The sequence below is a fragment of the Lutjanus erythropterus genome, chromosome 10 (genome assembly GCF_056507025.1).
Source record: "Lutjanus erythropterus isolate fLutEry1 chromosome 10, fLutEry1.hap2, whole genome shotgun sequence".
Lineage (NCBI taxonomy): Eukaryota > Metazoa > Chordata > Actinopteri > Lutjaniformes > Lutjanidae > Lutjanus > Lutjanus erythropterus.
Genome location: NC_139326.1, coordinates 5,472,244 through 5,487,942, shown reverse-complemented (window position 1 = coordinate 5,487,942; position 15,699 = coordinate 5,472,244). Strand labels below are relative to the sequence as shown.

General features: G+C 39.3%; 2 protein-coding genes across 2 annotated transcripts; one reads left to right on the top strand and one right to left on the bottom strand.

The window, feature by feature from the left end:
* Positions 1-788: 788 nt before the first annotated feature.
* Positions 789-8,199, bottom strand: pes1 (pescadillo ribosomal biogenesis factor 1). Its single transcript, XM_084727988.1, has 15 exons — positions 8,040-8,199; positions 7,735-7,814; positions 6,440-6,593; positions 6,142-6,251; positions 5,695-5,866; positions 5,501-5,590; positions 4,362-4,478; positions 4,157-4,234; positions 3,531-3,620; positions 2,866-2,996; positions 2,622-2,747; positions 1,999-2,183; positions 1,403-1,566; positions 1,136-1,303; positions 789-876 (listed from the first exon to the last, which is right to left on the bottom strand). Exons 1-15 carry the CDS (start codon positions 8,061-8,063, stop codon positions 802-804), a joined length of 1,764 nt encoding a protein of 587 aa, XP_084584114.1. The 5' UTR covers positions 8,064-8,199; the 3' UTR covers positions 789-801.
* A 673-nt stretch (positions 8,200-8,872) lies between these two features.
* p2rx2 (purinergic receptor P2X, ligand-gated ion channel, 2) lies at positions 8,873-15,431 on the top strand. Its single transcript, XM_084729434.1, has 12 exons — positions 8,873-9,131; positions 9,707-9,842; positions 11,673-11,744; positions 11,846-11,921; positions 12,016-12,112; positions 12,383-12,463; positions 12,582-12,735; positions 12,900-13,030; positions 13,141-13,231; positions 13,307-13,372; positions 13,477-13,554; positions 14,805-15,431. Exons 1-12 carry the CDS (start codon positions 8,875-8,877, stop codon positions 14,901-14,903), a joined length of 1,338 nt encoding a protein of 445 aa, XP_084585560.1. The 5' UTR covers positions 8,873-8,874; the 3' UTR covers positions 14,904-15,431.
* Positions 15,432-15,699: the final 268 nt, after the last annotated feature.

The window sequence follows — 15,699 nt, the reverse complement described above, 5'->3', positions numbered from 1 at the left end:
AATTATAGGCCTTTTATTTTCACTATCTGTCACTTTCAATCCATTTCTGCCAGTGAAAGAAAAAATATCCTCATGGTAAGTCCTAATTATGAGATTAAAAAAAGTTATATAACTGACTTTTTCATAATTTCAACCTTTCATCCCATAATTTTGCCTTTCTCATAATTCATAGATTTCCAAGTTAATTACAGAAGTATAAAGTTTTTCAGAATAAGTGCAACACATGAGTAAATGTACTTAGTTACATTGCTCAAATTATTATTGCCTTTTTGCTAATATTCCTTTTATCATGTACCTGTACTGAGGGAGATTCTAATGTATCCACCTCAACTGGAAAGCACTTTGGGAAGTGACAGCACCCATGGACAACTCATTTGCTACTTACAAGATTAAGTTTGCTTGAAGCATAATTAATTCTTCTAGAACATGCTGAAATACACAGCAAGAAACCCCAAATTAATTTAATTACTGCAAGATCACAAGAAAAAAAAAATGCTTAATATGCTGTGTGTTTATTTTAAAATACAGACCGTTTCAAATACAGATCTTAAAACAGGAAGAAATATTGTGTGTAATGTAGAACTATTCATACAAACAAAGGCAAGCAGTCACTTTTACATCAATAATTACACAATTGTTCCACATCCTGCATTTCATGGTGAAATTACAGAGCGATAAATGCACCCAGGTTACGGAGCATGTAACTCACTCACAGAGCTCTCTAATGCACTCTCAGGCTTTATGACATGTCAACCTGTAATGCACCTTAAAGTCAGTCTGACAAATACATCATCATAAGAGTCATTTTCTGGCCTTTTTCTTCTTTGCTTTTTCAGCATCATCGTGGGCCTTCCTCTTGGCAGCCAGCTTGTTCGCCTGTAAGAGGAGAGTGGATGAATGTTGAATGCAGTTAAGGCATTTCAGAGGTCAGTGAACTCCATGGTTCATCGCTGGGCTTGAAACTCTACACACAACAGCAGCTACACACAATACTGTTAAAACATTCCCAGCTCAAGATAAGACGCCTGACACTGAAAATAAAGGCTCCAGTGTTAAAAATGAAAGAATGTTATTTGCACTAACAGCCTTATCTACTCCTGAATCCATATTCAATCGATAACGTGGAGAAACACACCTCTCGGATTTTCCTCTTCTTCCCGAACATGATCTTGTCGTAGAGGTACTTCTCCTTTTTCTTCATCATCATGATGGCCAGACGTTTCTCCTCTGCCTTCTCCTCCTGCTCCAAGCGTGCTGCATTCTCTACCTTCACCTTCCCAGGCGTTACTTTGACTTGCAGAGACTAAAAAGACGACAGATGAGTTGATAAAAGTTCCACCGGATTGTAGAAACAGGAAAAAGACTGACGGCAAGAAATGAAAAGGGTTCAGACGTCTCTTACCTTGTCCTGGGATCTCTGTTCCTCTATTTTCTTAAGATTCTTCTCCTCTGCCTCTTCCTCCTCATCATCATCATCATCATCGTTGTCATCTTCCTCCTCTTCCTCCTCGTCGTCGTCTTCTTCCTCCTCCTCCTCCTCCTCATCCTCTTCCTCCTGTTCTTGGGCTATAATGGAATAAAATACGTAAATTATGTGTATGATCTCTGAATTTTCATAGCCTATAAAAATTATGGATCCCATTCAGGCTTCATATTTGATTTGTCAACAACACAAGCTGTGTTTTTCTAATTTTGTTTCCATCAACCTCTTTACGGCAATACTTGTTCTATAAAGTGTACAGAAACACAGCTACCTAAAATAATCATCATATCAAATAAATCATAACAGATTACACATCTATTCACCTACTATGATGCACTTTATTGCTGGTGCATATACATACATATACATATTTTTAGAAGGCACATAATTAAATAGCAATCACCTGTGTGTAATCAAGGCATGACCACTGATTGTGGCGTAAATACACTGACATCCAAATTATAATCACTGTGAGCCAATGACGTTGCCTGCACTGCATGAAAGTGTGTCCGTACCAGGTTTTTCTCCTCGTTGTAAGGCCATGATCTTTAGTTTCTCGGGGGGCACGTAGTCTCCCTCCTTCTCGTCCACGAAGGGAGAGAGGTGGGGGGGCAGAGACACTCCAAGGAAGTAGTCCTCTACAGGCAGGCGGATTTTGGCATTGACACAATCATACACCCACTGCGGCTGGATGTAGTACCTAAAACAAACAGAGATAACCTCCTATGACACGTTTATTTCTCTGATCTGACATGAAATCATGACTGCATATCTTAATTATATTGGTTAGGATATTTCATCTGTCCTAATTAAATTTATGGAGGAGTTTGCAGGCATGACGGAAGTGACGTGAATCTTTGAAAATGCAGAGCATGATAAAGAAAGAGGACAGGGTCTGTTAAACATGATGAAGAAGGGTTGCTTTGAGACGAGAGAGCGGAAAGACGACTCTGAAAGGAGGCTTTGTGGAGGATATGGTGATATATGAGTAGACAGGAGCACAGTCAATCAGCAGACTTCCTGTTTTCAGGATTCAGAAATATAATATACATGCACTTAGAATAAAAACCCCATGAGTTTTATGTGTTTGCAAAGTGGAAGAGTGTTAAATATAATGAAAATGACAACATTTCTTTACCTGTTGATGTACTGTTTGTCGATGCTGGGTCTGTCAACAATATGGTGTGTGATGGTCTCATCTGTCACCTCGTATGTGCTGCCAATGCAAACCGACTTGTCCCAGGACACCTCACCACCAAAACATCTGAAAGGCAGCAAAAAGAGACACAACACAGAACAGGTTAGAGGTGTACACACATTTTTCTTTCTGTCTAATTTAGCTTGTAAAAATGTCCTGTATGTTTTCAGCAGCTCTCACTCACCTGATGACAAAAGCCAACGACTCTCTGGGCACTTCTCTGTTGAGGAAGAACTTGAGCCCCTCAAAAATCTTTTTCTGAGCTTCCAGTTGTTTCTGTTCCTTTTCCCTCGCCTCCATCTTTTCCATGTCCTCCTGAAGAAAAGCATTAACAGAAAATATCTCATACTTTTGTACATGTTGCAGCAGTTTTAAGACTTGTGTTTGACCAAATCAGGGAGGATCAGCACTGCACCCTGATATTTCCTGAGATATTAAAAAGCTGAGTCCAGACAGACTATTTTTGTCAACCCAAGAGCCAAAACTGGACCTGGGCTCATATTGTTGAAATCCAGGTAAAGTTTTTGAGCTCCTGAAAAGTCCCTTGGTGGAACAGGGCCCACAGATGAGAACCTCAAAATAGCTGGACCAACAAGCATCCCAAGGCGAGAAATATATTGTCCCTAGCAACTAATATGAAGCTGTAATCCCCCAGTCTCACACCTCAAAAAGGTTCAACTCCTCTGACAAAGACATGCGACCTCTCACCTCCGCCCTCAGAGACCAATTAGTTTATCAGCTGCTGTTTTTCCGCACGACATTTTTCAGTATCCTGACTATGATATCAAAGTTTTATTGTAAGTGTAGACAAGATACAGTCAATCATATTTAGGGAACTGGCTTTCTTACATCCTCAACAGGAAACTGGTCGAGTTGAGCCTCCTCCTCCTCTGCAGTAGAAACCACCCGCGCCAGACTGGCACTCAGAGCTGAGAGTTTCTGCAAAGCCAAAAACCACATATTAGAACAACAATCCCCACTTTTATTATTTATAGGCACAACTGCACATCATTACTTTGAATAACAAATAATTTTTCCGTGACCTTAAACACAAGTTTAAGTTATAACTTTGATAATGTCCAGAAAGACGTGTGGTACCCTACATTCTAATATTAGTTTACTCCTGTTTTTTCCATTGCTATTAACGATGCCTTTATGCATGAAGAAGGCCTGCTTTGCATCAAGTTTAATGTCTGCTCTATCTTGTACCGGAATAGAAATAAACCACCAGATGCAGTGAGAGGAAAAAAATCTTTTCAATTAGGCCATTGCATCAGCACAGCAGGGGTGCTGATACAGAAGAATCTGACCACTAAATAAATCAATCAATATTTGCACTCCGGTGCCCAGTCAACATGTGCAAGCTTATATTTCTGGTGCATTACTTTTTAGCATGGACATTTTTACATTTTGTGTGATTAGAGACCACTACAGGTAAGATTAAACGGTTTAATGGATCCTTTAAAGAGCCTCACCTCCAGGTAGCTTTCTGAGTTCATGGCGTAGTCTTCCTCATCCTCTTTCTTCAGCTCTGCCTCGGTTTTAATGTCCAGCTGCAAAAAGAGGGAAGGCATTAACACCGTCCAGATGTGCCAACAGGTGACCAAACAGCCATAAATCTAATCTAATTTGTCTAAAATACAACACAGCCATTTTAATCTTGTGATGAGTACTGGATACCTTTGGTGGGTAGAGCAGGTTGAGGGAATGGTACAGTCTGAAGTTGACGAAGCCCAGGAGAGTGGTGTAAAACTCTGTGAAAGTTGCCATTACTCTGTAGTCGACATCTGTTGGGTGCTGAAAGAGCAAAAACCAGAATTAAACTGAGTCTCAATGGTAAAATAAATGACCCTGAGTGCAAACATTTATAGTTATTTATAATCCCTGGAGCAGTCAGTGAGCTACTTTTAATGTAATTTATGCAAAAGAGTAACACTGCAAAATCAGCTTACACTACCGAAAATTTTCTTGGGTTTGACAACAACACTGCTGACTTTACAGCCTTGTTGTGACTGCCAGCACAAATCTGTTTTTTTGACATATCCAGACTGACTTTAGACAGGCTGGACATTAAAAAAAACAAACCACACACCTATAATAATCACAAACATGAAATACAATATTGGCATTTTCCAATTGGAAACAAACCAACATCAAATGCAGAGTGACGGAAGAGCATCCGAGCAGCTGGACTGAATCCATGCTGCAACTAGCAGAGCAGCATCAAGGTAATTTATTATTGTCATACAACACAGGATTGCATTCAGATTATACTGTTTACACATTAGTAAATCAGGCACATGGTGCTATTGTAATAATTTTAATTCTTCATTTTTGCACTCTGGTTGACATTTCTTTAAATACTGCACATATTCATTAGTTCTAAGGCACTTTTAAATCATGATGTTACAGTGGTAGAGGGCTCAGTGGCCTGTGACTGTCAACTATCGGTGACATCAACAAGGGCGATGGATCTCCATTTCTAATGCTTCCATATGTGGAAGCCACATCACCAGCTCATGTATTACAAATATCAGTATTATTATAATAATATTGCTGACAACTACGTCATTACCACAGCATGGGGATAGGTTGGTGATGTCTGGACACATAAATCCGATCTGATCACTTGCTAATAACATTGCAGACAGCCTGATCTAATTTCAGAAACAAATGTGGTTTGCCTGAAGTCTAATCAAAGCCATGATTGAGTCCAAATGCTGACAGAGCTGTCACCCTTCAGTTCAATCCCATAATAGTGAAAAAATAACTGCATATTATTAGCACGAACACTGAACTGCAATTCATTATTCACTTACATCATGAGCGAACTGATATGGCACCAGCCATGTAATGGGCTGTCCCATCACCTCAGCTTGGTAATATAGTCCCTTGATGGAGATGAAAACCTGTCGGGACCAGAGAAGCATAATTACAGAACAGGTCAATGAACCCCCACATTTTGTTTATATCAGACAAACAAAGATGGTTGCTGTGTGATGTAAACTGGCACCTTTCTGAGAGCACGAGATGCAATCACATAGTTCATCCACTCCACGGTGAGGCGTCTGCACAGCTGGATTGTCTGGACGTGACATTTTCCTGTTCGGGCGAAGGTGGAGAAGAGGAAGCACATGCAGAGGGCGTCATCGATATCACGGAGAGCGTCGATGAAGGTGGGGAACCTGTCACACAAAGGTAAACCAGTGAGGCAACACAGCTTGATACAATATAAAAACAACAATTTTTTTTTAATTTTATAAACAATAAAATAAGTTGATTAGTATTTTAAAATCTCTTAAAAACATTATAGATTCTTTTTTTCACAAACAGTTTCCCACAATTTGCAGTTACCCAACTCATTTCAGCTGATTCTCTCTAATTTGACTTGACACAGAATCTGTCAGTTAAGCTCAACAACGCCCTCCTATGTTCAGTGTGGAGAATAACAGTGTCTCACCTTTCTTTGATGATGTGGTCCAATTTGTAGGCCGGCTTGTTTTCCCTCAGTCTCTCTACGGCGGAATACTCTGTTTTTGCATAAGCCTTCTTAAGTTTGCGTACAAATACCTGTTGAGATGAAACATTTTGACAATGAGACAGTGTTCACATTTTAAATCATCAATGGAGAAAATACCAGAGAAACAAGAATTTCCACCAACAAGGAACAAATTACAGTTCGTTAAAATTAAACTCTTTCTTATAAGCATGTTCATACGCTGTGTTGAACTTGACAGAAAAAAATATGTCAGTGGTACCTTGTAGTCTCTGAACTTGGCAACGATTGGCTCATGCAGCAGAAAGCGGATGTCTTTGACCAGGTAGAAGGTCCTCGGTGCTGTGGAGCCCTTGTTGACCTTCTTCTTGTGCTTGGGCTCATGAGGGTAGATGCCTTTAAGGATGCATAGTCGCCTGAAAATCAGAGAAAAATCAGTGACATGGCTGTTGTTTGTGTGTGTCGTGCTTGCCTGCCTGCTTGCTTTTCACTGGTTTATATAATTTTGATCTGAATATACTTTTTTTTGACTGTTGGTCCCACAAAACAAGAGATTCCTCAAAAGTTTAGATATGTACTTGTTTCCGACACCTTATGGACCAAATTATTTTAAAAAATGTTAACAGAATTCTGGGTGCTTTCACACATAACCTGTATTGTTAAAACAGACCTGTATGCATTTGCCTGGTTAGTGGGCTAGTCTGAAAGCTGTCAACTGAAGCCTGATGTGGATTAAAAAAAAAACAAAAAAAAACAAACAAGACCACTCAAAAGGTCTCTGGTGCAGTTTGCTTGTAATCTGAAAGCAAACAAAACAGCCACAGGATTTACATTTTATGATAGCAGGTAAGTGATTTTAGATTACTTCTGATTATTTCAAAAGCTAAACTACTTATAAATTCATCTGCAGATAGTGAAATCTGTTCAAGAAGACTGACAGAATGTGGGGTCAACTTGCAGTCTAATTATACTACTAGCCTAATGCTTAAAATGACACCAAACAGCATAAATATATGTATTAAAAGCATTTAGGTGCTGCATAAACTACCGAAATTTGATTTTCCAATGTAGGTCTGGATGATGTAGTATGATAACTGACTGAACTATCCAATCAATGAAGTACCTGTCAGTCTGTAAAACTTTGTGTTTACTTCCCCTTGTTCATTTGTAAAAACTCTGTGTGAACAGGAACCAGACCAGAACTAAAATGCAACACGGTATAATTTATTTATTTTTATCTGGACCAACTGAGCAGCACAACAGGTGTGAAAACACACTAGTCTGCAGTTTGTACTGCTGATGAATTGAACTGTCTTATACTAAGTGGTGTTGGTAGTTTGTCAGCAACACAGCAAAGTGAAAAGCAATAAAATACATCAGCATGTAGCCCCAAAGTGCTACGATACAAACCATACACTTGAATTATCACCTCTCTAAAACAATTTCAAGAAAACCTGAACCATCATAGCTAAATGTGTATAGCTAAACTATGGCATAAATCAGACACTATGATACAAAACTGTATGTGAAAAGTCAAACTCTGTTACATAACGTTACCTGAAGTCTGGGAGGCTCAGCTGCAACTTCTTGCGAGCTTTGTTTCTGGTGATGTAGTTGGTGGCAGAGCCCCTCTCATACTAGAAAACAAGCACAGACGATCAAATTGAACTCCCACAAACAAGATAACGTAATTTATAGTCAGGCTAACTAAATACTTGGATGTCAAATGCTAATCTGCGCCCAACAGATACCACCGTTTAATAAAAACAATCTTTAGCTAGCTGATTTAGCTAACGAGCTAACCATGTTGCGATGGTAGTTAACGTGCCTCAGCCTGACATTAGCGCGATATAAACACTTACCTTCTTCTTTTGAAGACCTCCCATTTACAAACGATATGTGACCCTTCACACAAGTTTAGGAAATTTTAACTATCTACAGATTAAGTCCAAAGGCGAACGAGACGCTCGCTACCAGCTACCAACAGCAGCAGCCGATGCACGTGTCGTCTGACATGCGCGGAGGAGGCGGGCGAGGACCCAAATGAGGGGTTAGCCGTTTGTGCGCCTGAATAAAAAACAAAAAAAGCAAACAAACAAAAACAAAGCTGGCTGTCTCGCGTTTGCTCGACAAATTTTTGTTGTATATTAATGCACACAAACCTTAGACATGCCGCATATATCTACACCATCCAGGCTATATTTGTGTGTCTGCGCTAACCATAGACAAATAATAGATATATACTATTTCTATGGCACCAATGCCTCCAAAATAAGTTTTTTTTAATTTATTGCAGTCTTTTTTTAAAATCTAGTTTTCATTAACAACTACAATTTAGTATATACATTTTCATCTTTATTTTCCATCTTCACCCGTATATAATATATGTATACAATAAAATAAAATATGAAACAAAAAAATATAAATACATAATATTCACTTAAAACAAGACAACAATGTCATAAAACATTTTCAACCTATTAAAAACAAGATGCAAAGATTTACAAATGTCTAAATAAAATAAATTCCTGTGCAAAACTGTATGCACTTATTTCAGATTAATTAGAAACATCGTAAAGCTTGTAAAGTCATCAGAATAAACTCATAATAAAATACATGATTCAACCATATCAGAGCCCCACCCCCTTTTCTTCATCCCCCTCCCTGGCCGTTGGTGCCAGATGATGCTTGAGAGAGATGCAGATTGGAGCAGAGCAGGAGCAGAGAGTGAGAACGAAAAATAGTGAGAGACACAAAAAGCTAGAAAAAAATTTGATTTTACAAGGAAATCTCAGGATGTGTGAAAAGTTCATCATGGGGCTGCGTGAGTTTATAAAGGAGTATTTTCTTGGTTTCTGGGACTATGAGACACCGAAGGTGATGGTGGTTAAAAACAGAACTCTTGGAGTCATTTACAGAGCTGTGCAGTTTCTTGTGATCACCTATTTCATCTGGTAAGCTTCATGTTTGTGTATTTGCATGGCCACAAATGTGTTAAAAGTGAAAGGTTCTGGTAATTTCACTTTCTTGATGTATCATGTGTTTGTTTTAATGCTTCTTTTAGGAATAACAGTGAAGTATAAAAATGTGTTTTGCAGCAATGTTTTTGTGTTTAAAAACAGTGTATAAGGAAAAAATGCACTGTGACTTTAAATTCTCAAACCCATAAATTATGGAGAGGAAATGCTTCTCATTTCCAATTAACTGGAGACAAATAAACAGCATAATTGATGGAAACATAATTGATGTCAAGAACTGTGGTTGAGTCTCTCCGTTTATTATTAGACATGTAATATGAGCTGAGGAGAACAGTACTCACACTTTGATTTTTTTTATTGTTTTCTAATCCTCAACTATTTCTCAGATTAGATGTCTTGAGTTTTATGACTGAGGTGCGTCATCTTTTTTCCTTCTCTTGGCTTCAGCGAAGAGTGCTGAGCAGATCCAAGGTAACGTGACACCTGCAATATAAATTGACATCATGAAAGAAAATGTGATATTGGGTCTGTCTGGTTCTATCATCCTGAAGGTATGTCTTCATAAGTCAGAAAGCCTACCAGGAGAGTGAAACTCGTCCAGAGAGCTCAGTTTACACGCTCATGAAAGGCACAGCAGTGCATGGAGATGATATCTTGGACACTGCGGAGTACGCTCGACCATCAGAGGTGAGTCCACAACAAATGCTTCAGTACAGTCAAGTAAGTCTCACCTCTTATACTTTGTCAGCATTACTCAAACCCTGCTGACTTTTTCTGTTTTAGATGTAAAGTTATTTTCAGTATCTTTAAAGATGCTACATACAGCGTACTCAATGTAGACGGCAATAAAATGCAAAGATAAAACAGTAAGAACAACCCCTTTAAATAATAATGCATTGAAGAAAATGAGAAAGGGAAAAAATAAAACCTAAATAGTAGCAAACAACTTAAAAACATGGCACACAATAAGATGGAGGGCAAGAGAATTTAAGGATGAGTCGAGCTTCCATCAGGTTTCCCCATTATTCCATTTCAGCATATGAAGGTCTACTTTATTCTGCCAGATAATAAAGCTGGTTAGACCACAACAGGAACATCAGAGGCCGTCCACTCACACAAAATTACTTTCCAACCCAGCACGAGCAATTTTTTAATCCACTCTGCATCCAAGTGATTAAGATTCTAAAGAAGTGAAGCATCAACTAACACAACTAGATGAGGACAGAAGAGCATTTTACATCTCTGGATAAACCAGATGCTAATTACCACCTTGATGTCTTGTGCATCAACGTTACTTACAAAAAAATGAAATGCAATCAGACTACAGTTATATTTAGTAAAACAGTGGATTATTAGCAGGATTACAATTTTAACATAGATTTTAAAATAAAGAACAATAACTACCACATGCCGTGCGAACATTTAAAGAGTCTCATGAGTCACTGTGGTCTGAGTGAAACCAGCTAATCTGATAGTTGCCAACTCATTATGTTTTGAAAAAAAGCTGCCATGAGGTGGAGATTTCATCATTATCTTGTCTCATCATAAATTTAAAGAAACTTTTACAGGAAGGACCGACTGCTAATGTCTGCCACACAGCCAAACTGCTGATGTTAAAAGTAATCCAATAGTAATGCAAAGTAATCAAGTTACGTTACTTTAATATTGATACCTAGATTAGGTTACTGACTAGATTAGCGAAGCAGATTTTTAAAGTCTGAATACATGTTCTGAAACATGAAACTTTGTTGTGTTTTCTTTAATTTGTCACCCATCTGTATAACGCTCTCATGAAACATACTTTTGATTATTTTTAGCACAAAAACATCTGATTTAATGTGACAAAGAAGTGAGAAAAATACTTTGAGTATATGTATATAAATGTGTTTTTAATACAGCTGTAAAGTGCTGGAAAACCTTGAAATTATTCTAGAGTGCTTGAATCTGACTTTCTTTGAGATCTGCCTGCCAGATTTAGACCAGGCCTGGGAAAAATATGGCCCGGGGGCTGGATGCGGCCCACTGAAAGGTTTCATGTGGCCTGCAAGGTCCTCATGGAAATACCAAAAATTAAAAATCTAGCAAAGACAGTCAGTAGCATTTTGCTTACCATTAAACTGTTATCAGACCTTTATTTTGAAAGGGGTCAGTGCTGTGTTCATTACTAATGATAATGAACTGAATCTTTTATATTAAACTCTAACTTTATTCACTCACTTTTGCACATCTATGTTGTTTATATTGTTTTTCTACTGCTACTATCATTGCAACCTGTATGCAGCATTCATGGTACACTGTAAAAAATAAAGTTTTGGACATTGCCAACAAAATATTAGCCTGTCTTATATCATTTGTGTCTGGCCCACGACAGCCTGATCAATTTCTCATGTGGCCCACCATGGAAAAATAATAGGCTTTAGACTGTTAAAAGACCTAACAGTGCCCCCCTCATGAATATCATCCAGTATCTTAACTCCTCTGTTAAACTGTGGTGTTTTTGTGGTATTTCCCTCAAAGGGCGGTGATGTGATCAGTACGATACTGAGACGAGAAGTTACGTACGATCAGAAGCAAGGAACCTGCGCTGAGGTGAGAGGTCAACAAAAGCCTTCATGACAAAAACAGCAGCATGTATGCAGTTAGACACCGCACTTCTCCCATGACCGAGCATCTGTATTATTTCACTTCAGTATTTCAAAGTTGCGAATGCCAACTGTACGACAGACTCTGACTGTGTCGAGGGAGAGGTCGACTTTGACGGCCACGGTACTGCTTTTGTTCCTCACACTACCTTACTTCAAGCTTGGTTGATCTGTATTTGCTGCAGTTTTTAAAATATTTTTTGAACACTTTCTTTCAGGCAGAAGGACCGGCAGATGTGTTCAGTACTACAACCACACCTTCAAAACCTGTGAGATCCAGACTTGGTGTCCTATTGAGGAGTACGCCGTTGTACGGTAAGACAGATAGAGTTTTTGATCACCCTGAATTTAAACAAAATATGCAAAGATGTTATGTTGGCACACCAGGCCTTTTTACAGGAGTGTTCAGAGTTTAAGTCCAGTTTTTGTAGTTTTGGGTGGATAGGCAATGCTAAGGTGCAAAATATGTAATAAAAAACTAGGCCCCATGGTTTAATGCTTTGTCACAGATCTGACAAAATATTACTAACTACTAGCAACAGAATGTTTGACTGAAACTAACTGACAATTTGGTGTCTTCAACAGAGAGCCAGCATTAGTGGAGGCCATCAATTTCACAGTGTTTATCAGGAACTCTATCCACTTCCCCAAATTTAAAGTGCTGAGGTAGAGTACATCTACACACACACATGCACACACACACTGAGGGCAAATTAATGCTTCAGGCATTAGAAGAGCTGCAGAGATTCAGAGATACTGATACTCCTGTTCTCGTCTTTGGCAGGGGAAACATTAAAGATGCTTCAAACAAGCGTGACATGCAGAAATACCTAAATAAGTGTCATTATCACGCGGAGAAAGAGCCTTACTGTCCAAACTTCCGCCTGGGCTACATCGCAGATCAAGCCAGGGAGAATTTCAGTGAACTCTGCAGGACTGTGAGTATGATTTCTGCACCACAAACTGTGCTAATGTTTTTATTCATGGAGATTTCTGATTTAAATGTGGAAAAAATGAAAAAGACAGGTTATTATGTCCATATATCTCATTCTGAGCAGCACATATTTTGTGACGGTGTAGTATTGCTGCTGTTTTTGCTCAGGGAGGAGTGATCGGGGTTTTCATCAACTGGAAGTGCAACCTGGACATCGATCCTTCAAACTGTAAACCTACATATTCCTTCCGTCGTCTTGATCTGCGAAAAGATCAAGCCAGCTCTGGTTACTATTATAGGTGAGCTCCATCATGAACTACTGACTTTTCTGATCAGTATTTTAAACTTTTTGTCACTTTGGCTTGTGGTCACTTTCCTTGCTTTTATTCTTGTGGTTCCAATTGTCCAGGTTTGCCAAATATTACAGTAAGGACGGGGTGGAGTCTCGGACACTCATCAAGGCCTATGGCATCCGTCTGGATGTCATCGTTCATGGACATGTAAGTGGATACTCCATCATTTCCTTTCAGCTCGTTGTGGTTCCTATCATTATATTATTTGCATTTCTTTCTCAGGCTGGTAAATTCAGTCCCATCCCAACCATCATCAGCACAGTGACCGCTATGACTTCAGTTGGGATTGTGAGTAACTATTTACATTCCTGTCTTATCTTGACCCTTTGAAGCAGAAGCTATCACTCTTTCCACCACAAACGGTTTCCCTTCTTTTTATTTTAATCCTCCAGTGCACCATTATTTGTGACTGGATCATGCTGACGTTTATTGACAAGAATGAAGTCTACAGTGAGAGAAAGTTTGATGAGGTGAGTAAAAGGCATCACATAGTCAACTGCACACTCAATCCTTCCCTCCCTGACATAGACCCAGCTTTGTCACGTTAGAGGGGGGGCAGGTGATGTTTAAAGGTAAATCGTCACAGGTGTAGTGCTGCTTGAGTGCACTGGAAATGATGCTCTGCCACTTTTTCTCCAAGGGAAGAAAAAGAATATTCGTAATTTGCACAATCAACATGACAGTGCACAGTTTTTGCCGTGAGAAGTATCATTTTTTTCAGTTGTTTTCTATAGATGGTATGCATTCTGCACGCTGCTAATACTCCCAGTGGGAGACAAGATATTGACATTTAATTGATGAGAAAAGTGTAATGCAGACTCACAGTCACATCAGAGAGAGGGAGCGAGAGAGAACGCTCATGCAGACTAATTGACATGTAATATTCTCAACATGACGAAACTATTCATGAAATCAGTCTAACATTTGATTCTGTGCCAAGTTGTAGGTGAATGATGTATGCAAACTTGTCACCGTAGGCGGCAAAACAACAATTTAAGTGTCACTTTGGTACAAACAGCACTACACCTCTGGAAACAGGTCATCAGTATTTGCCACACAGATGTGCCACACATCATCTGAAAGCTGGAGATGCAGCTCAGCACTGTGTCAAGTTGTTCTGGTCATAAATCTGTAAAAACTATTGTGGTTTCTTTGAGCACCTATTCAAGTGGTGATATCATACCTCATAAGTTGTTGCAGCAACTTTTGGGTTGGTAACATTTATTGCATATATTTGGTGTACAATGACTCACAAACTGATATAAAAATGGTCATTAAAATTCTTCCAAAATCCCACATTAAGACACCAAGACCTTGAAGAACACCACAGAAGAGTTTATGCTGTGATTTGGCTTTAAAAACTGACATTTTGGGATTTCTGTAAGAATTCCATTGGTGATTGGATGTTGAGCGCATCTGTTCTCTGGATCTCTGGATCTGTGGACCCCCCTGATTGTCAATGTACCTCAGAAAACCATGCATCCTCTGAATGCTCTAGGTGTCTGGGTTTGTGGTTGTGAAGTTTCACAAGGCTTTCTATCCTAGAGGTCACAGCAGGTCATTTTATACAGTGAAGTCAAATTTAAAAAATAGTCTTGCAACACTGAATTGGCAACCATGAATGTAACTGGGCTCACTGAATCCCCAAGAGTCTCAGCTTTTTAACAATTTATGCAATTCCAGTACTGCTCTCTAAGTGAAAATTATCTTTCCTCCGCAGGTTATCAAGGAGCCCACGGTGCCCGTTTCCACAGAGCTCAGCTACATCAACAGATACGGCTCGAACGATTCAGACGTGTCAGAGGGCGTACCGCTGTAGCGTCATCACAGTTGCCTCAGTCCTCGCTGGCCAAGACCGTGGACTCTCCTCCGTCGGCTGACCGTGGCAAACAAAACGATAGCAACTCTGAGGGGTTTCTCAGGTGTCTGCAGCTGCTCACTTATTGACTGCCAGTGGTTGCTAAGCTGATTTTAGTGGGAATATAAACTGACGACCACAGTGACTGACAGAGAGGATTTTCTGAAAGACTGTTGGCTCTCTCAAAGTCTGGGCGGTGGATTCAGTTCATATATCATCTCAAACCTTGATGGACCCCAACTGTATGACAATGCAATCTCTCTTTCGCCTGACGTGACTTCAGAAGGCAGTAAGACCATTTAAACGTGTGTTTTTCCTCAGTTTCAGAACAGAAACAAATTTGAGCAAACCATACAAACTATGCCCATTTGTCAATGTATTGTCAATAAAAAGTCGTCTATTGATTCAAGTTTCAGACACAAACATTATGAGAGTATATCATGAAACATTCTCGTATAAACCTGCATTAAAACTGAACACGATGTTTGAAGAATCTAAATATTCTGATTCACTTTCCTTTGTCTTTCAACCTGATGTGTTCAGCCTTATGAGGGGATACAGGAGGAAATGGCCAGGAGATGCACAAGGAGGAGAGCGATGAGCTGTAATCAAATAACACCGACATTTCCCATAAAAAGGTTTCTCTAACTAGATTGTAGGGAAGTGTGAATCCATCTGGACGCCTGAGGGCAATACAAATGTCAGTGGTGAAGAAAGACTTAAGATTCAAGTCAAATGGGTCGATATCTGTCATGAT

Bases quoted from the DNA above. Each gene is read 5' to 3' on its own strand.
- p2rx2 (XM_084729434.1), top strand. From the start codon at position 8,875: ATGCAGATTGGAGCAGAGCAGGAGCAGAGAGTGAGAACGAAAAATAGT. The intron at 11,745-11,845 runs GTGAGAGGTCAA...ATTTCACTTCAG, and splicing joins AGCAAGGAACCTGCGCTGAG to TATTTCAAAGTTGCGAATGC. The intron at 13,232-13,306 runs GTAAGTGGATAC...TTTCTTTCTCAG, and splicing joins ATGTCATCGTTCATGGACAT to GCTGGTAAATTCAGTCCCAT.
- pes1 (XM_084727988.1), bottom strand. From the start codon at position 8,063: ATGGGAGGTCTTCAAAAGAAGAAG. The intron at 5,591-5,694 runs GTGCCAGTTTAC...TGGTCCCGACAG, and splicing joins CATCTCGTGCTCTCAGAAAG to GTTTTCATCTCCATCAAGGG. The intron at 4,479-5,500 runs GTAAGTGAATAA...TTGCTCTTTCAG, and splicing joins CATATCAGTTCGCTCATGAT to CACCCAACAGATGTCGACTA.